The 21,583-nt window shown below is 36.8% G+C and overlaps 1 protein-coding gene and 1 long non-coding RNA gene across 2 annotated transcripts in view; both read left to right on the top strand.

Moving 5' to 3' along the window:
* The window catches only part of LOC132193999 (KH domain-containing, RNA-binding, signal transduction-associated protein 2-like), a 125,408-nt gene that overhangs the window by 93,283 nt on the left and 10,542 nt on the right, over positions 1-21,583 (top strand). The window contains exons 4-5 of the mRNA XM_059615059.1: positions 10,838-10,954; positions 20,327-20,955. Coding sequence (XP_059471042.1) covers positions 10,838-10,954; positions 20,327-20,955 — 746 coding nt within the window. The remainder of the gene's footprint in view (positions 1-10,837; positions 10,955-20,326; positions 20,956-21,583) is intronic.
* Positions 16,335-16,959, top strand: LOC132194324 (uncharacterized). The gene is made up of 3 exons (XR_009441536.1): positions 16,335-16,420; positions 16,476-16,569; positions 16,698-16,959. It is a non-coding gene; the product is annotated as an uncharacterized LOC132194324 (long non-coding RNA).

Here is a 21,583-nt window from a genome sequence, read left to right as displayed (position 1 = left end):
ACGAAGTACAGCTGCATTGGATTTGGCTGGCGTGTGGATTGGTATTGATTTTAAAGCTCAGGTTTAAAGAGATTTTCTGCCAGAGAGAGGAAAGAGCAGACCTATGTATTTTTGTCAGCCGACAAGATTTATGTGAGATGCTCAGTCACTTGCTCCGCCATGGAGCACCACACCACTCTATACGTGCGGGAATTTTTCGCTTTTGCGCCGAAAAGTTAAAAACGCCGCCTCGCTCGCGTACATGCCCACACACGGCTGCAAATTTTATTTGACGCTCTCTCTCTCTCTCTCGGCTTCACGACACGTATATTATATATTATATGACTTTGATTCACTCGGAAGTAAAGAAAAGAGGAAGAATGATGAGAAGCAAGAGGATTTTTAGAAACGAACACATCAACACATGATGAGAAATTTCACAACACATCAATCCGATTAAATTGAATTAAAATTATTTAAAAACAGGAATTTATAATAATGATAAGCTCGATGAGCTCAGATTTCCGTAAATATTGTTTCAGAATCGAGTTTGAAAATTCTCGGATTTTTGTATTGAACATCGGACCAAAATGAATTACATGATCAATCGCAATTCCCAACCTTTGACTGGAGATCCAATCTCCACGTACCGCGAGCACTTTCGCATGCAGCAAGTCTATTTTGAGCTCCACAAATGAGTTCCGTCTGACAAGCCGCAAGGCCCTGCAGCTTCCGAGAGCAGCTCGCACTAATTGCAAACCCCGGTAAGTGCTGACTCGCACTCGTTCATTCTCTCGATCAAATTGCAAGAAAGTGCCCTTTAACAAGTCAGCTTGTAAGAGACTCCCAAAGCCGTCGGCTCGATAATGCACACATCTCATAATTTTAAGTCCTGAGGGTGTTTTGCGAAGGGTCGGTGACCTGTTGGCGAAAACTTTGGGCATGTCATCGCCGATGGCAAACACGCTCCTTATTCTTTATTTGAACCAGAGCAGCTCCGTTTGTTCAACACAAGATTAAATTACCTGTAGTACAAGCAAGCCTTGAGCCCGACCATGTTAGTACTGTGTGCATAATTCATAGACGTGAGCCAGAGCATAATGTCAAAGTACACATTTGCTCATTACGCCACCCGGCTAGAAATAACAAGGTTTATATGCTGATTTTTGCCCTGACAAGAGTCGAGTGGGTGGGTTTTGATCCCGGCCTTTATTTTTGCGCGCCCTCGGATAACAGGCCAATTATACGCTCTTGCCATTTGCAGATTAGATCCATCCAACCGGTTGCGTTGCTCAAGTGCTGTGCGGCAAACCAGGAAAAATGCTAGTATGAACGTTTCTGTCAGCAAACAGAAAAAAATTTAGTGTTTTTTAATAATAATTGGAGTGGTTCATGCTTCAATCTCATTTCTAGAGAGGCGAAAAAAGTATTTATTTTCTCCCTCTCTCCAAAACTCATTCTGACCATGGATATTTTTTATCATTCTAAATGAAAATAAATAAGACACTACAAAATTTGTAAAATAAAATACTAGATTGTAAGAATTATTTGACTTTAATTTTTTGGAGGATTGACAAAAAGTAGCTTTAATTAAATAATAATAAATTTGATCTGTAAATAGTCAAAATTAACCTTAAAACTAACATATATAAATGCATGAGTTAATTTTTATGCACTCTGCGTATAGCAATAAAAATCAATAGCTGAATAAATTTAACTTTGCTTAAGATTGAGAAAAAATTATGAAATTTAGCATAACAGCATAATTTTGTTTTCAATTTTAAAATGCAAGTTGTACAGTTAAAATTTTTATGGTTACTAACATGGCTAAAACTGATTTTAAAATGACTTTTTCATTTTTGATGAATCGGTTCTATTTATTGTAATTATATTTTAAATATCTCAAGGGAATTACCATTTACAAATAATAACAAGGAGCTAAAATTTATTTCAAAGCTGTATTATTCTACATTAGCGCCATTTTTTACTTCAGCGAAAATGGTGAAAATCACTTGATGGCCCTGTGCTTAAGAGAAAAGACCATTTTGCCTCTCTTCTGAAGCAAAATCTTGATGCGGGTGGGATGAAATAAAAATTGCAGTTCAAAGCAAGGGCTGAAGAGGAGATTACAAGACAGCACCAGAGGTAAATCCCATGTTTTTAGCAGTGGCGCGAGGGTCGCAATGGCGCTTATTGTGAAAGCGAGTGGGGCACACGCACCCTCTCTACGCGAAAATCTGCTCGTCGGTCGGTGTTTTGCGAGAGAATGTGTCACAAAAGTACGCAGCAGGGCGCGCAAACAATGAGGCTCGCGGAGACAAAACACCCTGCATTTTGAGCGAAAGCAAGTCTGCTGATTTTCAGGCTCAGCTATAGCGAGGGAGCACAATGAAGACAGACTGCGAGTCAATTGGAGCTCGCCCCCGGCGGCGGCAGCTGCGTCGGCCTTAAACGCTGTTTACCCGTCCGAGACCTGAGCAAAAAAACGTCACGTTCGCTGCAGGATCCGTACCTGCTCCGTCGGGCAACGGTTTCCGTTGCTCACCCGGCCAGGCTTGTAATTAGCTCCGCGTTTATTCATAAGTCGGTGACAATACACATCTGCATTAATTGGACTTTATTTGCATGTACCCTCTCTGGCGGCCTATCGATTTTGATCGTCAAAGTTCCGCAATGTTTTTGTTACGAGCTCTCTGCTCGCTGTTTCATTTTTCACATAAAGGGCTGCAAACTGCAATTTTGCTCTAATATTCCCTCATGGGGGAAAGGAATACAACTTTTTCCACGTCCTCAAAGCTCATTTGAGTAGATAACTTTCAAAACATATCAAATTTCATTAATTATTTTAATTATTGAATAATTCAAAAGGGTGAAAAAAAAAATAAAACTTTCATAATAGAGATCCCATTAGAACTTTGAATAACGAAAATAAATTTTATTTTGGACAAATTTAAAGATGTTGTCCGCTTAGAAAACTTTGAAAACTAGTCAATCGGTCAATTGTTTAAAAAAAAAACATTATAGTCGTTACAGACCAGAGAGAGGTCAATCAGGATATCTAAACCATGAAATTTTTATTTTCATTTCCATCCCCTGCATTTCAATCCTTGTAAAGGTAATGCATTTTATTAGAATTATTTTGCAGCATTGAAAAGGCCAAATAATTGTAATTCTACATTTTAATTCTGAAAAAAAATTAAATTTAAACAATTTTGTGAATAATTCACAATTCAAAGGTTTCCAAATTAAATAATTTAGCATAAATGATCCTTGGAATAGTTTGGGAATATTAAGTTATTCCCCCACCCCTGCCAATAAATTTAAAAGGCGTCTTTCATTTCTCTAAAATAGACGTCAGGGATTAAATTTGGATAAAGAAATTCGATTAGACCTTTTCCTGGACTTTGTATTATTTCATTGGCACAAGAACCAAAATTGTGCCTGCAGAGCCCGTTCTCGCCGACTCGCTGAAGTCCTCGGAGAAATTAAATGTGCGAGAAGCTCATCAGTATTTTGCTCGCCTCTCTCACGGGGGAGGCAACTTTTCGGCGCGGCTCTTTTTGCTCGCAGCTAGGCCAAGCAGCCACGCTGGTGCTCAATCATTTCCACTTCTTTCGCCGAACGTATTTGTCTTCTGCTCTTTAATTATTATGGCGGCAAAAAGCAGTCGTTTTTAACCCCAGAGTGACGCTCCCCTTTGCTTTGTTTCGCGCGCGTGCCATAATTCCCACTTAATTGACTCTTTAATCGCGACGATTAATTTTCTCTATGAATATGAAAATTCGTCTTGCTTAAAAATCTGCTTCTTTTTAATAACGTCTTAATTAGGCAGGTTGGAAATTTTACAGGCTTTTAACGAAAGCTGCGTAACGACGCCATTTCTCTCGGTGCTTAAAGTCTCATCGCACTCGGTTCTGTCTAATTAAACCCCACGCAATCTGAAAAGTGGCCAGAATAAGCGCAGCAATTTGCGGTTTATCGATTGATATCATCCTGGTGTGTACATAGAAAGTTTCCCATTCTATTTTTTTTTCATCAGAGCCAATTTTCAATTATGTGTTACATTTCCATCCGCGGCTCTTCAAAAGCAATTACAAAAGCACTCTGGAAAATCCATCTTGCGGCCAAAGATTATTATTTCAGAGAATCCTCCCTTTCTCGCGCTCCACTTGCTGCACAGCAAAGCTGAGTGAGATTGATCGCCCCGCCTGCTGACGACTCTTTCTCTCATTAAGAAACTCTCCGCTCTGTTGTGGGGTAATTAGCTGGTATATCAATCCTTCTCTCCGTTCTAATAACAAACTTTTAAATCTAAATCTTTGAAAGCTTCCAACAAAAAATTCATCCACAGTTTTTAAACTAAAGTTAGATAGAAGGGTCAAATCCTCTTGAGCCGACTGATGGAAAATAATGACCACATTGATGAGCTGCGTAAAAACAAAAACTCATGAAATTGATGGCCAGAGTTTGGAATTCAGTAATTTGTGTAAATTTCAAGAAGATCAGTACTATTTCAAATGCAATTTGGAGGATGTGGTACCAATTTCGGTGTGATTTAAAGTCCTGTAAGGCTTTTTTTTTATTAAATTTGAGTATAGTTTTAAATGAATTGATTTTATTTACAATAAAAATGTAATGATGCCAAATTTTTCTCGGTGTCATGCAGGATTACCTCTCAAGAGATGTTATGATATGATCTTTATGTGCTCGGTTGTTATGTTAAATAAATTTAAATTTAAAACGAAATAATAATCTTTAAGGGCTATTCCCGGAATTTCGGTTTAAAAGATTCAAGAATATTACAAAAACTCAATTCACTTTAAAATACATAAATTGTTCTAATATAAATAATAGTAGAGAAAATATTTTAATAAATATTATAAAATACATAATAAATAAATAAATATAAATTTATTGTAAATTTATGTTGTTTGCAAATTTAAAAAATCATACATAATATATGAGGTAATATGAGGTCCTTAATAAAATGTTGTGGATTGTCCATAATACATTTTTGTAAGCACTTGAAAGATTGAACAATGTCATATTTATTTGAGGAAAACTTGCCCTTGGAGCTTTTAAAATCAAGTTTCATTGTCAGATAAATTTTTTGTCAAGCGACGCAAATTCATAATTTCTTTCTGTCATTAACTTGAATTTAAGTCAGAAAGAAATCAGGGGTAGACTTCTTATCCACTTTAACTCTCTTAATTACTTTTCCGAGTGCTTTACAGTCCCCGGGAGAATTTTCCACTTTTTTTTTCAAAGAAATACAGGGAAACTTTCCTTCGTGTTCTTTTATGTTCTGCGGTCGTTCCACTGCAGTGGTATTAACAGAGGAGCTCGATGCCCGCGCATTATCCCGTATGATTGAATGGGCATCTCACGCAACAAAGCGCACATCAAACACAATTCAAGCTGCGTCAAATTGGGCTGCGTCGTTGCTACTTTTGTTGTGCTAATAAAACGCACCGAGCGGCTCTCGCGCATAAACGGACATGATGGCCGCGTATGATCGTTAAGCGTGCAGGACCGGGGCGGAATTAATTTTTTGGAAAAATGACCCGGGCGAGCCGCAGCGGTGAGCACCAGCACTCCCCTGACGATTTTTGTTTGCCGTTTTATTATCCTTTGTTATACTCGGTCACCAACAATTGAATGTCCCTTGCTTGCTTTCTGAAACATTTATTTTCGTTCAAGAGATTATATTTGTAGGCACGGATGGGCAACGTTTGGAATTGTAATTTTTTTTACAAAATTCCACCCATTTTTGAACAACTGCCTATTTCAAAGTATTTTATATTTTACCTAAAACGCAAACTCAATAGAATAAATTCATAAATAATGAACATAACTATTTATTGGCTATTCTTTTTATTTAATGGATGAAAACCAACAAAAATATTCAACTATCTTGAGATCTGATTGGGCTCATCCGTGGTATTTGTAGGTACGCGTCTACATTTTTTTTTCGATCGCGAGCCAACTTTTGGTTATATTAAAGTGCGAGTTTTTCTTTTCTTTACGTTCAACTTTTTTCACCGCTCATAATTCATTTGCTCGTTTAAGCAGAACTTTTCGCGCGCCCGCCGCCGCCGTTCAGAAGTAAATATTCTCACTTAGCGCACTGCTGCTGTGGTGCTGACAAATTTACCGATCTTGGATACCACACGCAGAAATTTTTTGTCCGACCTAACTACTAGTCTGTCCGTTTCAAACTTCTAAAAAATGACTTAAGAAAAAAAGCGGTTACTCTGTCTGTATTGAGAATCGGAAAATGTTTACGCCGAAAAACATATGAGATAGGAGACCGCGCTCAGAAGCTCTGTACGCTTTCAACTCTCCTATTTTGTCCGAGTTGGGTTGCCTGGATTAAATGAGAGGAGAACGCAACGCGCTTACGACCCAACTCGGACAAATTGTCCGACTTCACTATTCTGTTCCTTTCGTTTATTATTTCTTGCTCTTTGCGTTTTCTTAATTGTATATATGGTACAAGTAAATAATGCATGGATAATTTCAGTATAGAAATATTTATTTACACAAAAATTCACAAAGTACAAAATAACACAAGGAAATAGCAAAATACAAGTAACAAACTGCAAAAGTTGTTGAAATTAAGTTTTGATATGCATATTTGAAAGAGAAAATAACACAGCACTTTTGAGACAATTATCAATAAAAAAATTGCTTTAGAGGTATTGAAAAATCAAGCATTTGAAAACGACAACCACAGAAAAATTTTGCTTCACACATTGATTTATAAAAATGTATAAGTATTATTTTTTTTTACTGAATAAATGAAACCGGATTTCCGGAACAGTACTACTTAACGTTCTGAGGAAAAGTTCATCTTCTTGCACTCGCGCTTTTCCAGAGATGTGCCCAAGCTATAGAGATGATTTTGATTGCTTGATTTTCTCAGATTTCATGTCAAACTCTAGTGGGTTTTTTTTCTGGTAGTAAATATCCACGGTGAAGCCAAGCAGCTCTTTCTGAAACAATGCATTCCTCACGTTAAAATTTTTGCTTTGAAGTTTGAAGGAAAGAAAATTATAAAATATAATATTCTAAATTTATTGAAAAAAAAAAAAATAAAACGGAGAGAAAAATTTGAAAAATATTACCTGGTAGTTGATGTTCATTTCTAGTTCTTCTATAATAACTTGCACCAGGAGACGTATTATCATTTTGCGAGCGTCGCAGTTGAGGCCAGAATGTGGAAATTTTCTGCAAGTCAGAAAGTCAAAATTATTTCAACATACTTTTTTTATATTCATTTTACTAAATTTCTTACCAATTATAGAAGTTTTTCGTTGAGTTTTCAATTTTTCTCTCCGCAACACAGATCTTTCCTTGTGAAGAGAGCTCTCTCGACTGACGCTGAAGTGACCGTTGGTGTTTTCAAACCTGAGAAATGCCTGGGATATCGAAAATTATCGAAAATCCCCAGACCCTGAGTGCTTGCCTGTCGCCAAAACCTCCCCCCGAAAGGCTATCCTTTGTTCTCGAGAAGCGCGGTTACAGGTTTCTTGGATAGCCTGTCCGTTTCCAACTCGGACATTCTAGCAGTTTTGAAATTGGCTGCAGTAGCAGCGCAAAGCCGTACACTGTATCAGATCTTACAGCGTTTGGAAAAATCTGTCCGACTGAAACGGACAGGGCATACGTTTTGTTTTTAGAAGTTCTAAAACTACAATTTTATCTGACCAAATCGTACAGACTAGTAGAGACATCGGATAAAATTCGTCCAGACGTTTTCAGTCGGACAAAAAATTTCTGCGTGCAACTTTGAGAATTTATTCGAGCGCCGACGGCCTTAAATTCTAGGCGAGAGATGTGAGCAGTGCGCCAGCGAGTAAATTTCCCGAGTAAAGACGAGGCCAGAGTTGGAATAAAAATAAGGAGTGCTTTGTGCCGCACATTAAAAGTTTACGGTTGGATTGATCATTTTTCGTGGCTTGCAGTTTCGTTTTTATGTCACTCAGACTGCTGGGGATAATTAATTTCGTTCTTGCCAGAAATGTTCCATAAAAAGGGTTTTAAAAGAAAGCATTACTTTGGAGTTATAAGAAAAGGCAAAAACGAAAATAGCTTCTGTTTAGTTTAGCAAAAAGAACCAATAAATCTTTGTTGACAGATATAGCTTGCTTAATTTATTAATTCGTGCACGTTTCTGGGAAGTGAATGTATTATGATTTATTAAAACCGCCTAATTTATCTTTAAAGTTTAATTTCATTTTATTCGATTTCACTAGTTGGCAAAAACTAATATAAATTAAAATATATTTTATTTGCAAAATTGGTAATTTTAGTGAGAAAATGTTTATAGGGATTATTGTTTTTTTTTTTTTTTTTATCCACTTTGTTAAGTCTCATTGTTTAAATTCAATTATTGGAAGATTTTAAATTAAAATATCTCAGCAAATTGAATCAGAAGATATGAAATATTAAATAAAGTCACTTTAAAGTTAAAAGTCCTTTTGTAATAAAATTTTTGGTATATCAAATATTATTTTAGTACTAGTTTCTTTCCGTGTCAACGCTGTGTAAAAACAAATCTCCAAATCTGTATGCTGCAGGGAGAAAAATTACTGTGTTCAAGGTGGCACCAATTTAGTTTTGGAGAGAGCGCTTTGCCTGCTATTGTGGTGGCAGTCGAGTGGGGTATAATTTTCATTTCAAACCAAATTGGCCCAATCCACGTCGCGCGTACCTGATCAGCATCTCGATAAAATCTACCTCAAGCCTGGCGACTCTCGAGGAGAGCCACGCATTTACATATCAGGTCAATTGAATAAAAGCGGTCGGATATACACAAGAATGGGGAGAGAGACGAGGCAATTTACTTGTGCTGACCGCAAAGAATACAAATAATATATAGAAATATCCGAAAATACGCCGCATCTTTTCCATCAAATATTGAAGGCAACTTGTTTACGCCCACGTCAGCATGTTATGCCAAAGGAAAAGAAAGCAGTGTCGTATTTTGTAGAAAAAATGATGCATTTTTTAGCAGAGAACCGCCGAGCGGGAGAGCAGGAAAGGAAATCGATAACAGGGGAAGGGCCGGTCGTGACACCTGCACCGACACTTCTTCTTGCTTGCTTTTGTGCTTCACTGCCAAATGATGTGTCTCAAAAGGGCCCCTAAATTCCGCAACAAAAAAGCCGTAATTCCGACGGACGAGCACTCGAGAGAGAGATATATACCCGGGGTGTATGGGTGAGGTGCTTCTGTAATTAACTCTCTCCCCTTCCCTCCAAGTTGCCTGTTCTCTCGCTGGTGATGGGGTGTGTTTTTGTTTTGCTCCACCAAGGCTCACCTCAGAGCAATAAACAGTAATAATACGCATGAGTTCCGGGTATGTTATTTCTGCGGTCTCGTCGAAACAAATTCGTCCATACGTATGCAGCCTGCACGGCACGCGGCGGCTCTTTCGAGATCAAACGCGGTGCGTCGTCAAAAGCACATGACATCGCCAGTTTTTGGCCCGGCTTTGGGGTTAGCCTCGTCTGCACACGAATGTGTGGTTTTATTCACGAGAGCCAACTTTGATCAGTCTCTGCGCCCGACGGCAGCCGCTGCGTGACTCCGATTTGCACAAATTTAATTTTTCCAGCCAACAAGTTTCGCAGAAAATTTATTTAATACTGCGGGCGTGCGTGTGCAAGGTAAAATATGCATGAGTAATTCCGTACTAAATTCTCCGAGTGTTCGCCACTGATTACATTTTGCGAAATTTAAATGCGAGGCGTACAAATGACTAGTGACGGCCGCCACAACCACCATCAGTGGTCATTAGGAATTTGGTGCTGTTTTTACTCTTGATTTCCTAATACCTCTTAAGAAAAAATGAAAAAAAAAACATTTTTATGAATAATTTTACAGGGTGCCCCGCAAGAAATTAGTGATCTTTGAGAGTTAAGCACTGGTGAATTTACGACCAAATTCTGGAAGATCAGCTTTCTTTTAAGTTGAATAGCAAATTATCAAAATGAGGCCATATTTGAATCTGTGGCAAATTTAAAAAAATTAGAGTATAAAAAGTAATGAAAATTCACTTTAAGGGGAATTTACATAAATGAGGAGTTTCAAGGTGGCTAGATAAGTGCAACATTTAGCATCACGATTTACTGGTATTTTTTTTTATATGATTATAGTTATTTATAAAAATAACTTATTATTGTTATTTATAAAAATAACTATAAACCGCAGTGCAATTTGGTCAAGATAATCTTTAAATATATCTGATACTCTAATTGTAAGATTGTCAACCAGTATAAATTGGTATTCCTTCATTAATTTTTTGTTACTATCACTTTTTCTTAATTCATTAATAATAAATTTTAAATACTTGACATAATTACTCCCCCCAGGCTTTGAAGCATTTAACAATTATACATGATTTTATTAATGCATAAAAGGATAAATTTTGTAACAATATAATCCAAAAATAATTGTTGCGTTAAATAGAAATACATAAAAAGCTTTGAGATTTTGCGTTATCATATTTTTTCAATCAACTGCATGTGTATTGTTGCTTTAAGTTTTAAAATACTAAATAAAATATAGATCACATTTCTAATTATAATAATTTTAAGTTTTAAAATAATTCTTTTGACAAAACTATTTTTCTTCCATATGTGATAAATTTCACCGCCCCAACTTTTCGGATCAAATCATTTTCCTGATTATATAAGGAAAATTGCATTGAAGGTCATTCCAGCATGAACGAGAATCCGCCTGCTCAGGCTCGTTCAGCAAACCGCAGAACAGATTTTGTCGCATGCAAAAACCAATATACGTGACGCTCAAGTGCATGTAGTGAAAATTTCGCCTTGTCTCTCTGTTTCAGTTCAATTTTGTGGGCAAGCTGCTGGGTCCCAAAGGAAATTCGATGAAGAGATTGCAAGAGGAGACAATGACGAAAATGGCTGTGCTGGGACGCGGCTCGATGAGGGACAAGCAAAAGGTAAAGAGAGAAATAAAATCGATAGTGGCGAATCAGCAGCCGGCTGCATGCGCCTCTTTACAGGTTAATTTCGCCGCTCTCTCGCCAGATGAAATAAAAAAAAAGAGAGAGAAACACGATCGGCCGACCGCCTCTTTCCTCTGCGGACCTGCCGCTGCGTTTTTTTTCCGTGTTAAAATCGATGTGAAATAATGAAGCTGTGCGAGCGAGCGAGCAATGGCGGCCCCGCCGACTTAATTGAATCGCACACTCCGGGGCGGAATGGTAAAATTTATAAGCCGCCGCCTAATAAATTCGCCCGCCAGTCTAATGATAATAGATTGCTCCTTTGCCCGGTGCGCCTTTGCCCGGAGAAATGCAAATCACCTGTTTTCCAATTTGCGTGAAATTAAATAACACATCACTTGCAGCGCGTACAACACCCACGGATAACGTTTAGCGCGCCGTTAATAATTCACGCGCTAATGAATTCCCGCCAACGACGAACTCAAATTCAGCCAACCTGCTACGGCATTCAAGTAATTGCACAATTATTAAAATTTATTATTTGATTTGCAAAGTAAAATGCGTTGAAATAATCTTTGAAAATTACACAAGATTGGTTTTATATTGTAATTTTGGTTTTTAGTATTCTACTATGTATAGTTAGATCATAATGATATTGACAACGATTTTAAAGCATAGTCTTGCCAGACTATACAGTGATCTTAATCTAACTTTCACAAAAAACTTAAATTTTCACAAATGAACTTTTGAATTAAAAACGTACCCGATTTTTTTCCAAATTTTTGTTTTAAATAAATTTAGGGCTATAACGCAAAATTTAAAAACAATTCTAACACTTCTAGCACCATAATTAATAATTATTGATTGTCTCTACTACTGCCGCAAATATTAAGTGAAATATGCATTTACGCTTCTGTTGCCCTCCGGATGTTTCTGTGGTCTTGTCCCAATAAATTGAAATGATGAATAGCCTGCCTACTTCCGTATATGCATTATAATTCTTTGAAATGAATCAAATAAGCAAGGACGCAATGCGCTCGTGCCTCACTTCCTGAATCATTAAATGTCATCATAAAAGTCAATCGTCACATACATTTGAAACTCGGTAAGGACAAGCAATGAAAATTTCTACTGCGATAGTGCTCTTAAGTACCATTTACCTTGTTGGTGCTGCGAATAAGAAAGTGAGTTGATAGTAAATAATTTCCAATGTCAATAACTGAGCGATTTTAATTTGGTAAGGACAATGCAGTCAAGATATTTAAAATGTCTATTCCTAAAAATGCAAACAATGGTGATGAATTGATTTTTATTTTTACATTGGGATTAATTTAAGTTAAAAGAGCAGCACCTATTCTACTACCTCTGAGAAAATTGGTCCAGCGTAGGAATCGCATAATTAGATGTTGCGGTCTCACTAAATGTCTTGGGAAAAACAAAACGAACGTTTTAACTACAGTCAATCAGGTGAAAGAAAATTTTGTCTATTCATAAACTTATTTTTGTCTCTAATTTGAAATTTAAATTATTAGCCAAAAGACAAATTGAAACAAACCACAAAATTTATATTGAGTGGTTCAACTTCTAGTGATGCTCAGAATACATGTAATGGTTTTTTATTATTTTCAAATAAAAAGAAAAATCCATCAATTTACATTGTAAAGCGCCAAGTGAAAATTCTCAAGTTAGTGAAGCTGTTGTGAAGGAGACAACAACTTCATCTCCTATTGATGGTCTCACTGAACCAGGGGGAAATGATTCCACAATTGTTGTGACTCAGCCAAATTCGAACCAACCAGTTGCCGTTGATTTTACTAAACAAACCAACGCACAATTAGAAACAACTTCAAGCGCAATTTCTGGAGTTGGAAATGATACTCTGACGCCTCCCGGAAATGCTATTTTTATGACAAATGCAAACAATCCAAACTCACAACCAACAATGTTTACTAGCGTCTTCCCAACTTCGGCAGGGTCTTCCTTAGGAACCACAAACCAGGATTCAACCAAACTTTCTTCTTCTGCAGTATCTACTATTTCTATCCTGGCAATTACTGGTCCTCAAACATCTCAAAGTTTCACTTTGCCACCAACCACACCAACCATAATAACCACAACCACTGTTGCAGTACGTCTGTGTTATCTAAAAATATAATTATTCAAGTTCAATTCGCAAATTTGCAGCCGTGCATTCTATCATGTCAAGCGTATACTGCTGCTGTGCAGGTAATTTTTAATTTTACATTTAGAAAAATTCATTACCATTATTATATGTATGCTTTCCTAGGCAAAAACTCCAAAACCTGCCGGTATGCTTTTTAATCTATTAATAAGTAAAGAAATAAAGTTCCTTGTTGTTGTTACTTTTATATTCAATTTATTGATAGAAAGTTGGTGTTTTTTTTCATTAAATTAAATTTTCATGCAATTATTTTATAGAACACAGAATCCGTAAAAAAATTCATTTATTATTATTCATTGACCCTTTTCAGCTGACGGAGCTGTGACAGCGTTAAGTTGTGGCAGAAAATATTTCATTTCCAACGAAAGCGTAGGTGTAAAATCTTCTTTTAAAATATTGAAATTCAATCATCCTACTCAAGGTAACACGTAATGAGGCAGCTTTGAGGTGCAAATCGAGGAATATGACACTTCTGGCGATCAATTCTCTTAGTGAAATGGACTGTTTTTCCTCATCAAAGAGTATTATCGATTTAATAAATATAACCATTTTTAAATAATATGTGAAAAATAATAAAGCAAAAAATTCTTACTGGACCAGTGGTTCTAATGAGGACGAGGGGTGCAATTTAGCGGGAAAATACGCCTGGTGCAATTCAGAAATAACTTCGATAAATTTGGTGGAAGCAGCCAAATTCTGGCTCACGCGAAATGCGAGTTCTGACCAGGAGAGGTGCCTTGCTCTGCAAAACACGGGTAGCACGACAGGGATGCTGCACAAAAAGTGTAGCGATGCGTTACTGTACATTTGTGAATTTACAGTCGAATGCCCTATTACGTGCTCAAAAAATGTACTAATCTTGAAATTCTTTTCATTGTCAGAATAATTCAATAAGTTATAATAATAAATTTTTACAAGGCTTCCCTTTTTGATGTTAAGGGAGTTCTAAAGGGTATTAAGAAGCAGCTTTTGACTTTCAAGATTTTACAACTTAATTAAATAAATTAGATCGGAGCAAACTTGGACTTTGGTTTGACGTTTGCAATTTCACCTATTTACTTGGCAATCGTCCAGTAAAAGACAAATAAAGTAGATTAAATCCCAACTTTAAAATTGACACTAGGTTTATTGGGCGGAAAATTGGGACCTTTGCTGCAGCCTGGGAATGGAACCTCTGAACATCGACTCGCTGAGTGAACAAAATTGCTTGACGAAATTGACAAATGGTTTATTTAGAAATAATTACTACGTGTCTATTTTAATGAATTAAAAATAGGGACTTGGAAGGGCAATTTTAATTACTGGACTTCAGGAACGCAAAAAGGATCCCCGGCACAATTTTCATTTTGCGAGCCAACCGGAACGACAATTTTTGATAAACAACTCGTGTGGGAAAAAGGCCAACCTGACAATGAAAGAGGAAATGAAAACTGCGTTCACTTGCGATTCACGGCAAATGACACAGGTGCCATTCTAACTGATCGGAATTGCACCGGGAAATACATTTTTGCTTGCAAAGTATCTATCATTAAATATTTATTTTTTCATATTATTATGATAAAAAAAAATTAAAGGCACCTCGGACAACTCCATTGCCTGCATGTGTTGCGACGTGTCCAAACGACGATTGCCCACGGAATGTAGCTAACCCAAATTTATCTGCGCTCTTAAAAATATATGAAATTTCAGACTAGCCTTTTTAATGGAAACCAATTGGATAGTATGAATATTAAGTTCTGAAAAAAAATTATTTATAACATAAAGAAAAAAATAAGATTTCAACTCTTACGGCACGTGGATTAGCAATTGCGGGAGAAATTTTCTATTTTATGGAGATGCAGTAAACGATTTTAAATTGCATTAAAAACATTGGCATTCCTCAAAACTACTAAAAACTATAGACTAATTGGTCCTCAGCCTGGAAAAAATGTTGCGATGTTGGTCTGTCTTTGGCCTCGGCAGAATCCATTGGGAAATTGGATTGCATTTCAAGGATAAATAAGCGTAGCTGATTCAAAGAGCTTCATGGTTTTTATTAAATAAAAATATTATGTGCATTGCAGAATTTTCTACCGCAGCCAAAGGTGACCTGTGGCTTTCAGGGACGGATCAGGGATGCGATGGGGAACACCGTTGGTGTTCGCTGCGCAAGCCATTTGTGCAAAATGAAATTCGTTGGAAATCCGGACATCCGATTTCCAACTCTGACTGCGTCGCCATAGAAATTAAACAAAATAGAAGCGCTCCATTGGAATTAATATCCTCTAACTGCATGAACAATAAAACTTTTCTGTGTGAAATCAGGAAGGAAGGAACTCCAGGAAAGGCAATGCAAACGGAATGTGCCGAAATTTGGAACATAAAAGAATGTTATTTTCAATATCTTAAAAGTGTACATTTAATAAATAGCTGTCTAATCTTAGCGGACATCGACGTCCTTCTAAATTTAACAGTTTTTCCAACTTTGAATATTTCACTTAATTTGAAGGTTTGAACAATATTAATTTATCAATACTAATTATTCTTATTGAATATAATAGTGCTTTATAAAATGCATTGGCGTTGAAGTTGGAATGGTAACAACTTCAAGTATTTCAATTTTTTAATCAATCTTTTGTTGTGACAAAGTTTACCACTGGGGGATTGGACGCCATCGAAACTTTGAGACAAATTGAACTCGCCGTCCAAGAGGAGCCGGTGAAATTGCAGCAAAGTTTCGTAGCTTACGACGAATGTGGCGGGAAAAGTTTTATTTTATTTTATACACTATCGGTACTATGCTTAAAAAAAACAACAATTTTAGAGGCAGATAACGAGTGCGTGCTGGCTCATGAAATCTTCAAATGCGGCCAAGACAAAGCACCAGATGTCATAAGCAATATAGTTCAAAATAATATGGGCAATAATACTAACGTGAGATGGCCAAATAATTACTCTCAAAATCTGACAAATTGCATCAATTTCAATTAAGTTGTTGCCTCCAGTGCCGTGCGTCAAAGTGGCGCGTGATTGTTATTTGAGGGACAACTACCCTTGTGTTGCAGATGTATTAGTTTATTATAAATAATAATTCTTATAAAATATTTTTTTTCAAGCCTGTGCTTATTGCGGAACTAAATGCAAATAATTCAAGTATTAACTTCTTGTTGATTATTTAATTAATAAAAAAAGATTACAATTCCATTTTTGCAGCTGTGAATGGTACTTTGACAGACAGATACACACCAGGCCAGCCATTGTTTAAAGCTAATGATATATATACTTTAACGTCTGGATATGTACATAGTTTATATGTTCACAAGAAGGAAATTTTGTTAATAATTGATTATGAAGGATGCTGTTGGTGCATATTCTTATTGCTGCGCCCTCGGGAAAAAGTTGTGGGAACCAACTCAACCAGAATTCGCTCAACTTGTTAGTTATCACGGTGAGTTTATAAAATGGAAAGCAATTGCACAGCTAAGGATTGGTTTTATTTCCATGCTAAATATTTACTTGCGCTATAAGTTTTTTGCGATATTTTAAAATAAAAATATAATACAATTTTTATTTTAGCAAATGACCAATTCATTGGAATCTTGCTTGGAGAGTCTCAGGGCGTGAACTCGACCCATGAAGCTTGGTGTGAAAGCGGGCGATTATTGTCCAGTGATATGTACTATACGTATTACACTGGTGGGACCTCATTATTTTACGAAAACTCATTGAGCTGCGAAAAAACTATGTTCTATAAATTTAATGCTGCGTCATTAACTACGGTTTCACATTTCTCATTATGGCCGGCTAACGCGCCTAAATTTTGGTTCACTTCTTTCATTTGCAAATGACACAAATTTATATGAACACTCAGATTTCATATGAATTTTGAATTTTTTTCTCTTGGTTTTGAGATGATAAAAAAATGATAAGCTGTTTTTCTCTTATTAATAATAAGTGTACTTTTGATGCAAAGATTTCCTTTCACTTTTAATATTTATGTTACCGCAATACAATGTGTATCCTTCAAAGCAAAAATAAGGAAAAAATTGTAAAATTCAATTAAAAAAATCTTGGAAAAGCTGCATGACTTTAGAATAATAATAATAAATCATGTATAGTTCAAGTTAAGTCTGTGAATTATTTTGACACAACCGTTTTCTTCTAATCCTATTCAGAGTTACATGGAAATGGAAAGACTGATTGTGAGAAGAAGTAAAGAAAATTTTAGGGCAATATAAGATCGTAAATATAGAAAATCTAAAAGAAAAAAAAATAGAGAAATCTCTTTTCCAAAAAAAATTATATCATGGATTATTCTGCAACAGAATTTTAATTAAAGCTTAACGGTGAATAAAAATGTAAATCTATTTTAGTGTGCTGGCCTGTTAACGCCACCTTGGCACAGTCTAATTTCAAAGCAAGCGCCGCCTAATTGGTTATTAAGCCAAAAAAATTAAACACCGCGGCTTTCAAGTGAATCGAGCTCCATTAAAATGACAAATTTTGCAGTTAAGCAGATCCACCCTTAGCTGCGTCTATTTCATAATAAAATTTTACGACCTCAATTTTTTTTCATTGCACCTTATTTTTCGCAGACCGAGCACACAATTTAATTAGCCGGCGTGACTCATTCGGAATTAAAATCATCTGTCGCCATGTGTTTCGAATTAAGCCGCACGTCATTACACGGGCTAATGCAGGTAATTAATTGAAGTTGATGGCATTCAAATTGCATCTCGTCATTTAAAACGACAGCTGGGATCGCCAAACAATAAATTGCCGTCGGTTTCCATTAGCTCGCGGATTATGATAATAAAGCAAGCGAAACGCCGACGGTGTCAAAAATGCGGTGTTCATTTTCCACTTGGCCGAAAACCAAACAACAGGTGGCGTGTATAATATGTTTATTCACAAATTGCACCGGTTCACGGACGGCGCCCTTTTATTGTGATTGAAATCGCTCGGCAAATAGACACCAGGGTTGGCGCCGTATAGTGGAGGAAAGAGCACCGGCAATATTTTTCTACAGTTTGTGCTCCACTCACCGTTTATGTCAACAAGCCAGACAAGATTCACAAACATCGGTTTCAGATGACTTCAACTCGAATCGTGGAAAATAGATTTAAGGGCAGAAAAACACGATTAATTCATTTCCCTTCTATAACTAATAAAAATGTATGAATCTTTGATGCTGCTTGTAGAAAGTACATTCATTATTTATTTTTTAAAATTAAAAATTATTCAAAATTAATTAAATTAATCGTGTCAGGTTAAGTTTAAAAATATTTATTGAATCATCGCGTGCATTTTTCCACGCTGATCCAAAAAATGTGGTAAAATTTCATGATCGGAGACATTTATGGTGATTTGAATTTAAATACTTATTTATAAGAAAAAAAATCCTCAAAAAACTTATCAAGGAAAAGCTGACTTTAAATTCTAATCACCATAATATTTAAAAAATAAAATTATTCTAAATAATAATAAAAAAAACTTTACCCTGCTTTACGCATGCAAGATTTCAAATTATCTTCTGAATTTTTATTTCAAAAGAGATCGGTAAAATTAAACTCTTTAAATTTTTTAATCTAACAATAAGATTTGATTATTGCCCATTTATTTGGACCAGAGTTAAAAAGCCTCAATGCTGGTTTCGAAGGTCGCTTCGCAATTTTGGAGACAAATAAGGTGCACATTCCGCCATATAATTTTGGTCGGCGGCTTCCGGTACGCGCGATATTAGGCGAAATTTAAATGCACACGCAGACGACGACATAATTATTACTGCTTTAAACATGCCGGGCCCTCTCTAATGAAAAATTCCAGAGCGGACCGGCGAAATTTGCGGGCGAGGGAAAGGAAGCCAGGGTTGCCCGCGCTTGCCAACCGCCACGTGAATAAGAGGGAGTGTTTGTGTCTTTGATCAAATTTATTATCAATAAACACGAGCCATTACGAGCGACATAAAGCAAGGCGAAACATTCCTCCCCGCTTTCTCCATTATGATATCAAGTCATAAAACTCATGAATAATAAAGTAGCTCGGAAATACTCAAGGCAACGAATGCAAATTGAGCTCCATCAATCTCACGAAAAAAAAATACTTTTACTATTATATAAGTACTTTGACAAATTATTCTCACTTGCCGTGGCGAAAAATATAAAATTGCTTATTGTTTTTATAATACATGAGCGTGTCCTCCTTACACAGTTTTAATTTGTAATAATAATATATTATTAAGAACAGCATTATACGCTTCATCCTATTGATACATCCAGTCGGCGTGTGTTGATAAGCAAAGTAGCACGGACGAAATTTATTTCCAGTTGATCAACAGAGAGAGAATCACAAGAGGCAGACGGCGAGCGATTGTGTTAGTTAATTTCATAAAATTTTTCCTATTTACTTGTACATAAAAAGTAATATCAGAATCTCTGAGATTTTTAAATTTTCACATAGGAATCGTTTTAATTCAAATAAGAGTGATCAATTTTCTGGCAAACACACCAAAAAGGAAAAATGAAATAATAGCAAATAATATTATTTTCTAATAATAATAAATATGATAAATCTCTAGCATAAACCTGAACTTTTTTTGTCCAGAACTTTAGGGCTAAATCAGTTCAGGTCTCTGAAAGAAAGTGGGGAAATATAGGTTTAAAACAGAATAGAGCCTCAATATATAGCGCATTGCTATATTTTTTTATCATTGTTCTGGATTAAAATTACAAGTAGACGTATATAATTTTTGAGAGATTATGTTGTTTTCCTGAAACTGTGGATTGAGAATATTGAATGCAAATCGAAATTTTGATTTTTAGTTAGGAAATTGATTTTTAATGCTCCGAAAATTATCTTTTTGAGTGTCAAAAAAAAAATTAAACTCAGGAACAAAGGAAAACTGGACTGGATCAAGATTTCACCCAGTTCCAGGGCGGCTCACCAGAAGGACTTGATTGTTTCCAATGTTTCAACTACTTCTTTATACTGAAAAACATAAACATAAGACACTACCCTCACGCCATTTTTCACTAGAAACAACTAAACAATTAAACATACAAAAAATACACATGCAAAATCCTCAAAATATTAATGATTATGGAGTAACAATTATTAGATGAATAAATAACGAGGATAACAATTAACAATACAAAATAAAAAAATATTTGTTATTTATATTAAATAATATTTTTCGTTTGCTTCAGGAGGAGGAGTTGCGCGCCTCGATGGACCCAAAGTACTGCCACCTGGGAGAGGAATTGCACGTGGAGATCACGGCGTACGCGCCGCCGGCGGAGGCCCACGCGCGAATCGCGTACGCGTTGGCCGAGGTGCGCAAGTACCTGATCCCGGACAGCAATGACGAGATCCGGCAAGAGCAGATGCGCGAGATGGAACTGCTGCAGAACACGTTGGGTGGCGGCGACGACTCGCCGGGGGCCAACGGCGCCAACTCGTCGTCCGCCTCCTCCCCCTCCCCCGTGACCAGCCCCCCAGTGTCCAGCGTGGGACCAATGCCCGGCGGCCGTAGGATGCCCATGGGCATGCGCGGCCGCGGGGGTGGCCGCGGCGGGGGCCTCCCGCCCCCACCCATTCTCCGCGGGCCCATGCCCGGCGGCCGCGGGGGCCGCGGAAGCCTCCTGCCGCCCCCTCTCACCGGCGGCCGCGGACCGCACCCCCTCCGCAAAGCCCCTTTGCCGCCGCCAGGCGCCAACATGCTGGTCCGCCCATCCCCCAAGCAGAAGGTCATGAGCATCCTTGACAGGGCCAGAGTGGCCATGGAGGAATCGTACCAGTACGAGGAGTGCTACTACAATGCCTATGACCCTGTCGGGTGAGTTTGCAATTTCAAATTTGGACTCAATTGAAAATTTTCATTCCTTCAAGAAGCAGGTTCTCTAAAAAATTATCTGACACTTTATGTTTAGCATTAGTTTGTTTTTTGTTTTACGGTAATTTCAATAATTTCTTTGGTTTCTATAAAAAAAAATATCTTTTGAGAAGGAATGGATTTGTCACAAATATTAAAATCCAATAAAACACATTTTAGTTATTATAATTTAAAATCATAATCAGTGAAATTTGATTGGCCATGGCTCGTTTCTAACTTTCAGGACAGTATTTTCACAAAACTTTTAGTTTCTTTAACTAGAGCAGGGAAAAATCAAATTTTAAGTAGAATAATATATTAGCACAAAAAATTGTCCGGTTGATTTTGCTAAAATAAATAGCTCTTTTAGTACAAAAAGCACAAGAAATATCATGCCGGCGTGAAATCTGGGTCTTGCTGACCCTTTTTTGACCCATTTAAGTTGTGAAAAAGAGTAATTTGGGTTCCGATATGCGCAGTAATCAAACAATGGCCTGGTTTGAGTACGTCAAAAGCCCCTCCTTGCGTAATTTGTGCCAGGGATGACATAATGTTTGAAAGTAATATTATTAGAAGTTAATTTGCAAAAAAA

Source organism: Neocloeon triangulifer, unplaced genomic scaffold, assembly GCF_031216515.1.
Source record: "Neocloeon triangulifer isolate White Clay Creek 2 clone unplaced genomic scaffold, ASM3121651v1 ptg000001l, whole genome shotgun sequence".
NCBI classification, from domain to species: Eukaryota; Metazoa; Arthropoda; class Insecta; order Ephemeroptera; family Baetidae; genus Neocloeon; species Neocloeon triangulifer.
The sequence above is the reverse complement of the archived record's forward strand: the minus strand, read 5'-3'. Positions and strand labels throughout refer to the sequence as shown.